Source organism: Helianthus annuus, chromosome 16 (genome assembly GCF_002127325.2).
Source record: "Helianthus annuus cultivar XRQ/B chromosome 16, HanXRQr2.0-SUNRISE, whole genome shotgun sequence".
Classification (NCBI taxonomy): Eukaryota; Viridiplantae; Streptophyta; class Magnoliopsida; order Asterales; family Asteraceae; genus Helianthus; species Helianthus annuus.
Window position 1 is genome coordinate 190,001,961 of NC_035448.2, and position 7,364 is coordinate 190,009,324.

A 7,364-nucleotide genomic window follows, 5' to 3' on the forward strand; every position below is an offset into this window, starting at 1 on the left:
TTCTTAAAAAACTGCTTTTGTTATGGTGTATCAGCATTTTGTGACCTTAACAGCACCCCCGAACACCTGACCCAATCTACACAACAAACATACGGATCACTTATTGGTTAACCTATGAAACACGACAAACCTGAATAACTCAACCCGATATACCCAACAAACATACGGGTCAGTTATTGGTTAACCTATGAAACACGATAAACCTGAATAACCCGACCCGGTCTATCCGATTTATAAACCCAAAGAATACCCCTGGAGCATATTACACAATGACTCATTGATGCCATAAATCCATACAAATAAATATGCATCAAATATAAGAGAAGTTCAAAACAACTAGTACCAAAAGAGTTCGACTTCAACTACGGGGGAGGCTCGGTAGAGCTTCAACAACTTCCTAACAAACACCAACTTTTCTTCAGCCGATTTGAGAAAACGGGAAAAAATATGCATCCATTTTAGGGAAGGGGAACACGCAAGCAAATACTTTATCAACCGTAACTCATTCTCTGAACCTTTCATACATTCAAACGTCACACCTTGAAGCTGCAACAACCTCGTTGTATCGTAGTCTACTTGTGGAGGAGAATCAGCATCCTGCAAGAATCACTAGTATTCAAATGCTAAACTATACATGAGCTATATACGACAAGCAGCATGATACATACCCAGTTACTTGGTGTGATTACAAAAGTCTGCAGATTCGGGGAGCTTCTGATCAATTCAAAAGCAAATGATAACACAATACCATTGTCTAAACATACATTTAGTAATTTAAGAACCTTGAGGCAGGTAAAGGTAGTAAAGAAACTCTTTTTACCAACACCTTCTATCAACTACAAAACAAGTGGGTTACTCGTTAGAAAAATTTATGGAAAATGAGACTGTATCTGTAAAGTAAACTTCAAACACACAACATAGTCTTACCCGGCCCTCTTCAAAATCCAAACGAAGCTCTTGAAGTTTTGGAAGAGAACCCACAAGCTCAAAGATGGTACTGGAACTTGTGATGGTCGATTCGTCATCAAGATTATAAAATTTCAAAGATAATATTTTGAGATTTTCTTGTTTTGCAATCTCAAGTATGTTTACTTTCTCCATTTCAAACAGATCATCCTTGGTGAACTTCTCAAGTACGGGACACCGAGTAATGAATTCCCCAAGTTGAATATCGTCTTCAAACTCCACACACAAGTCTAAGCTCAACAGGTTTGGAAAAGCATGAAAACTAGGTGGAGGATTATTAAAATAACAATGACGAAGTTGCAAATGTTTCAACTCTAAACAAGAGAAAAGATTGGTGGGCAACGCGAGTGGTGAATAATCCCAATTCATAATAGTGAGGTCCGTAAGTCCTTTTCTCGACAAGAATAAAATCCAGTTATTAATATCTTCAGCATCCGATAGGTGTTCTATGTCCAGTACAAACTTTGTAATGGGACCTCTAAGTTGAAGAAGAAGCTTACTTACAATGCTCTCGTTATTACCTTTGTCTTCGTTGTCATCTTCTTCTTCTTCTTCTTCTTCTTCTTCTTCTTCTTCTTCGTCTTCGTCTTCTTCTTCTTCTTCTGTTTCTAATGAATCAAAGAAGTCGACATCAAATACGAGTTGGCTAAGCATAGTCCACTTAAACCTCCAGTTTCTCGACAAGACACTGGTCCTCACTGCATCTTGAAACCGCAATCGGTCCAGAATATTATTTATGACAATATCAGGCATGTTGCTAATAAAATCTTGTGGTGCTTTATGTGTCCCCTGAATCAGTTCCATTATTCTAACAAGAACACACATGTTAATCATAAATTAATGAAGTAAATAGGCATGAGATTCATATACTGATGTTAGATAGGATTTAAAGGGCAAAGTTACACAGGAAATATATGGTGAGGCATAAAAGGTTGGATAATTATCGACAGAAACCCTAGATTTGCAAACCTAAGGAAAGATAGAGATTTGTAGAAATAAATAATTAAGCAACTGATGAAAAATACATTCTAACCTTCAAAGTAGAAACCGTTTCCGATGAGCGGCGGAACGAATTTGAACTCGGCGGTTAAGTCTCAGGTTGGGGATGGGGAATTTGACGGTTCCCTGTTTATTTTCCCTTTTCTTATATTTTATGTTTATTTTCTTATTTATATTTAGGAAAAATTACAAGTTTTGTCCTTTATCTTTATACCATTTTTCAGGCAGTGTTCTTTTTAACGAATGTTGTCAGGCGGTGTCTTTTACTAGGTATTTTGTTGCAAATTTAGTTCTTTACACCCAACCCAGTTAAAAAACCCTGTTAATTGTTGACAGGCGGTGTCCTTTACTATGTATTTTGTTGCAAGTTTAGTCCTTTACCTAGGTATTTTGTTGCAAGTTTAGTCCTTTACACCCAACAGTTAACAGAGTTTTTTAATTGGGTTGGGTGTAAAGGACTAAACTTGCAACAAAATACCTATTAAATGACACCACCTGTTAACATTCGTTAAAAGGACACCGCCTGAAAAGTGGTATAAAGATAAAGGAACAAAACTTGTAATTTTTCCTTATATTTATGGGCAATTACATATATTCCCCTATAAACTTAATAAATTACATATTTACCCTACCTAAAAATTATATTACATATTTTCTCTTCCTAAAACCTAAAAATATCATATATATATACTCATTTTTATTAAAAACAAATTAAAAATGACTATTTTACCCTTTTATGTTTTACTAAACCATAAAATCAAAACTGTAATTCCAAACAAGAACCTCTGCACATGATAAATAACAATTAACAAACAAATCAATTTGTCTTCCATATTAATTCTCAAATGATTGAGATGTACTTTAGTATGCTTCAATTCAATGCTGAAGCTTCAAACATTTCAAGCTCATTCACTAATCCACCGATCCTCCCTCAAATCAGGTGAAATTTTTACGTAAATCAAACCTAACAAACACCTTGAACAAAGAAAAGCACCTGGTGATTGTATTTAATCAAACACAAACAAACGCACGAAGGTTTGGTCCTTATTTATTTTAACAGATATATAATCTTTTACATATAACAACATACATAAAACAAAAAGAAAACAATAAGTAAAACAATATGGAGGTTAACACCAACGTTGGGATGATTAATTTGATGGAGCCTCCCTCTCCCCCTGAGTATTTTCCCTTTGCATATATTTATCTTTTAATAGGTTGGAATTTGGTGTATTGTATGTATTTAGTTTAACTTTTAATAGGTTAGAATTTGGTGGATTGTATGTATTTGATAAATGTAATGTTGTATAACTAATAATAAAAAAAAAGTTATGTATTAAAAAATAAGCATTGCACAAGATCGGTTTTGTGACCCAAACAACCCGGCCCGATCTACCCAACAAACACACGTATCTGTTATTGGTTAAACTATGAAACACGACAAACCTGAATAACCGACCCGATTTATAAACCCCCTGGAGCATATTACACAATCAGGCCATAAATTCATACAAATAAATATGAATCTAATTTAGAAAATAGTTCAAAACAACTAATACCAAAAGAGTTCGATTTCAACTACGGGGGAGGCTCGATAGAGCTTCAACAACTTCTTAATAAACACCACCTTTTCTTCAGCCGATGAGAAAAAACGGGAAAAAATATGCATCCTTTTTAGGGAAGGGGAACACGCAAGTAGATACTTCATCAACCGTAATTCATTCTCTGAACCTTTCAAACAGTCAAACATCACACTTTGAAGCTGCAACAGCCTCGTTGTACTGTAGTCTACTTGTGGAGGCGAATCCGCATTCTGCAACAATCACTAATATTCAAATGCTATAATATACATGAGCTATATAAGACAAGCAGCATGATACATACCCAGTTACTTGGTGTGATTTCAAGAGTCTGCAGATTTGGGGAGCTTCTGATCAACTCAAAAGCAAATGAAAACATAATACCATTGTCCAAACATATATCTGATAATTTAAGAACCTTGAGGCAGGGAAAGGCAGTAAAGAAACTCTTTTTATCACCACCTTCTATCAACTACAAAATAAGTGGGTTACTCGTTAGAAAAATCATAAAGTCTTGTTATTATGCTAAATATTATTACTTATAAGTTAGAGTAAATTGCCATTTTAGTCCCTGAGGTTTGTTCCAAATTGCCATTTTAGTCCTAATAGTTTTTTTCTCCTCTGGGTCCTGAGTTTTTCATTTTTTTTGCCATTTTGATCACAATGCCTAACTTAGTTTATAAACCTGGTTATAACCAAGGGTATTTTTGGCATTAACAAATAAAGGTTTCTAAATTGCCATTTTCATCCAAAACCCTTTTACATTTATTTTCTGAATAATATATAATATGACGTCATCCTTCTCTCCATTTTACAATCAACCAATCCAATTCCACCGTCTACAAACCACCACTCCACCGCCGCACACCGGTGGCACCACCTCCATCCACTGTACATTCCTCACCGGAACAAAACAATGTCTCTTTCAAAACGCGTTTCCTTACCTCCACAATCATCATCACAACCACAACAAGTTCTCAAACACCGTGTAATCACCTGCCTCAACAAACTCTCGGATCGCGACACACTCTCCGTCGCCACAACGAAGCTGGAGTCCATCGCAGTCACTCTCACTCAAGACTCCTTCGCTCTGTTCCTCACATACCTCTCCAATACGTCGTCGCCTGACAAATCTCCATCGCAGTCACTCTCACTGAGGCGGTTTGACCTGGGTTTAGGAGGTTTATGCTGTAAATTGAATGTTATCTTCGACTCTTTATTCTGTATTTGATGACTCGAGTGATAATGGGGTGGGGTGGGGTGGGGTGGTAATGGTGGGGTGGTTGTGGTTGTGGTGATTTGCAGAGACAGTGAGAGATGGGGTGTTGGTGATGGCTGGTGTGGCGTGCCGGATATTTCTAAGGTTGGGTGGGGTTTCAGATCTGGCAATGGTGGTGATGGTGGTTTTGTGGCAGGTGGGGGTGTGGCGGTGGTGGCAGGTGTTTATGGTTGTGGTGGTGAATGTTGGTTATAAGTGTGTGTAGATATATGATACATAATTCAGAAAATAAATGTAAAAGGGTTTTGGATAAAAATGGCAACTTAGAAACCTTTTTTTGTTAATGCCAAAAATACCCTTGGTTATAATCAGGTTTTTAAACTTAGGCAATGTGATCAAAATGGCAAAAAAAATGAAAAACTCAGGGACCATAGGAGGAAAAAAACTATTTGGACTAAAATTGCAATTTAGGACAAACCTCAGGGACTAAAATGGCAATTTACTCTATAAGTTATTAGGTTATGGAAAATGAGACTATATGTATCTGCAAAGTAAACTTAGATGTGTTCAACCCAAACCCGACCCATATTAATATTCGGGTCAAAGATTGCAACCATAACCCGACCCATATAAATTCGGGTCAACCCGAACCCGGCCCGTTTAACCAGTATTTTTAAATGAGTCATACAAGTTGACGATTTATAAGCGAGTTGTTGGATTTTCAGCAGGTTATCAATAACATGTTTAATGATGAGTATGAGTGTGACAAATAGATAATATAATGTGTCAAAACTAACATTATTATAATTAGCCATGTAAAATTCAAATGGAAAAGGCAAAAACAAATATATATAAGTTTTTTTTTTCTAAATTGTTAAAACAGGTTAATGAGTCGACCCGTTTTTATACGGGTCAACCCGAACCCGGCCTGCTTTAATACAGGTCAACCCGAACCCAACCCATTTTTAACCAGGTCGTGTTAGTCAACCCAAACATGTTTTTTTCGTGTCAGGTTGGGGTCGGGTTAGCGGGTCGTGTCAAGAATTGCCGCCCCTACTTCAAACACACAACATAGCCTTACCTGACACTCTTCAAAATCCAAATGAAGCTCTTGAAGTTTTGGAAGAGAACCCACAAGCTCAAAGATATTACAGGAACTAGTGGCCGTCTCATCATCAGAATCATGAAATTTCAATGATAATATTTTCAGATTTTCTTGTTTTGCAATCTCAACTATATTTACTTTGTCCATTTCAAATAGGTCATCCATGGTCAACTTCTCAAGCAAAGGACACCGAGTAAAAAACTCCCCAAGTTGAGTATTATCTTCAAACTCCACACACAAGTCTAAGCTCAATAGGTTTGGAAAACCACGAAAAGTAGGTGGAAGACTGAAAGAACAGTTACGAAGTTTCAAATGTTTCAACTCTACACAAGAGAAAAGATGGGTAGGCAACTCGAGTGGATTCGCATCCCAACTCATAAGAGTGAGGTCCTTAAGTCCTCTTCTCGACAAGAACAAAATCCAATTATCCATATCATCAGCATCCGATATATCATCTACGGAGAGTTCAAACTTTGTAATGGGACCTCTAAGTTGACGAAGAATCTTACTTACAATGCTCTCCTTATTACCTTCGTCTTCGTCGTCATCTTCTTCTTCTTCTTCTTCTTCTTCTTCTTCGTCTTCGTCTTCTTCTTCTGTTTCTATTGAATCAAAGAAGTCGACATCCAATACGAGTTGGTTAATCATAGTCCACTTAAACCTCCAGGTTCTTGACAAGACACTGGTCCTCACTACATCTCCGAACGGCAATCGGTCCAGAATATTATTTATGACAATATCAGGCATGTTGCTAATAAAATCTTGTGGTGCTTTATGTGTCCCCTGAATCAGTTCCATTATTCTAACAAGAAGAAGGCACATATTAATCATACATTAATGAAATAAATTGCCATGACATTCATATACTGATGTTACATAGGATTTAGAGTTCAGTTTACATATACTGATGTTACATAGAGTTCAATTAACATAATGAAGATAGGTTGTAGAAGTAAAAACATATAGTGAGGCAAACAGAAACCCTAGATTCACAAACCGAAGGGTTCGTAAAGATGCAAATTTGTAGAAATGAATAATAAGCAACTGAAGAAAATGCATTCTAACCTTGAAAGCAGAAAGAAACCCTAGCGGAATGAATTTGAACTCTGGCGGTTAACACAAGGTTTGGGGATGATTAATTTGACGGACCCTGTTTGTTTTCCCTTTACTAACACTCTGCCCGAGACTCATTTTTAACAGGTAAGGTGAGGGGAGGGAAAAGAGATAAAAATATGAAAAACCATGTTCCCGAGCTTTATTTGACAGGGGGAGGGGGAGGGGGAGGGGAAGGAAAAGGGAAGAAAATATAACCAAATATAACCAACCATATATTCATCCTCCCAATTGGAGAGATTATGAGAAAAAATTTTCTTTCCCCTCCCCTCCCCGTGTTAAAAACATAGTGTAAGAGCATCCATAATAATACATTTTTGGGTGTTGTTTTTACTCATTTTTCCATATCATCCATTTTTTCTTATTGTGGACCTTGTTTTTG

The 7,364-nt window shown here is 36.7% G+C and overlaps 2 protein-coding genes across 2 annotated transcripts; both read right to left on the bottom strand.

Moving 5' to 3' along the window:
* Positions 1–200: 200 nt before the first annotated feature.
* Positions 201–2,105, bottom strand: LOC110920486 (F-box/FBD/LRR-repeat protein At1g13570-like). Its single transcript, XM_022164706.2, has 4 exons — positions 2,000–2,105; positions 928–1,774; positions 669–836; positions 201–597 (listed from the first exon to the last, which is right to left on the bottom strand). Exons 2-4 carry the CDS (start codon positions 1,768–1,770, stop codon positions 337–339), a joined length of 1,272 nt encoding a protein of 423 aa, XP_022020398.1. The 5' UTR covers positions 1,771–1,774; positions 2,000–2,105; the 3' UTR covers positions 201–336.
* Positions 2,106–3,408: 1,303 nt separating this feature from the next.
* Positions 3,409–7,141, bottom strand: LOC110920487 (F-box/FBD/LRR-repeat protein At1g13570-like). Its single transcript, XM_022164708.2, has 4 exons — positions 6,935–7,141; positions 5,846–6,671; positions 3,850–4,017; positions 3,409–3,778 (listed from the first exon to the last, which is right to left on the bottom strand). The coding sequence occupies exons 2-4, from the start codon at positions 6,665–6,667 to the stop codon at positions 3,518–3,520; spliced, it is 1,251 nt and encodes a 416-aa protein (XP_022020400.1). The 5' UTR covers positions 6,668–6,671; positions 6,935–7,141; the 3' UTR covers positions 3,409–3,517.
* Positions 7,142–7,364: the final 223 nt, after the last annotated feature.

Excerpts from the sequence above, each read along its gene's own strand:
- LOC110920486 (XM_022164706.2), bottom strand. The coding sequence starts at position 1,770 with ATGGAACTGATTCAGGGGACACATAAAGCACCACAAGATTTTATTAGC. Across the intron at positions 837-927 it reads TGGATTTTGAAGAGGGCCGG|TTGATAGAAGGTGTTGGTAA; the intron begins GTAAGACTATGT and ends CTTGTTTTGTAG. Across the intron at positions 598-668 it reads TAATCACACCAAGTAACTGG|GATGCTGATTCTCCTCCACA; the intron begins GTATGTATCATG and ends TGATTCTTGCAG.
- LOC110920487 (XM_022164708.2), bottom strand. The coding sequence starts at position 6,667 with ATGGAACTGATTCAGGGGACACATAAAGCACCACAAGATTTTATTAGC. Across the intron at positions 4,018-5,845 it reads TGGATTTTGAAGAGTGTCAG|TTGATAGAAGGTGGTGATAA; the intron begins GTAAGGCTATGT and ends CTTATTTTGTAG. Across the intron at positions 3,779-3,849 it reads AAATCACACCAAGTAACTGG|AATGCGGATTCGCCTCCACA; the intron begins GTATGTATCATG and ends TGATTGTTGCAG.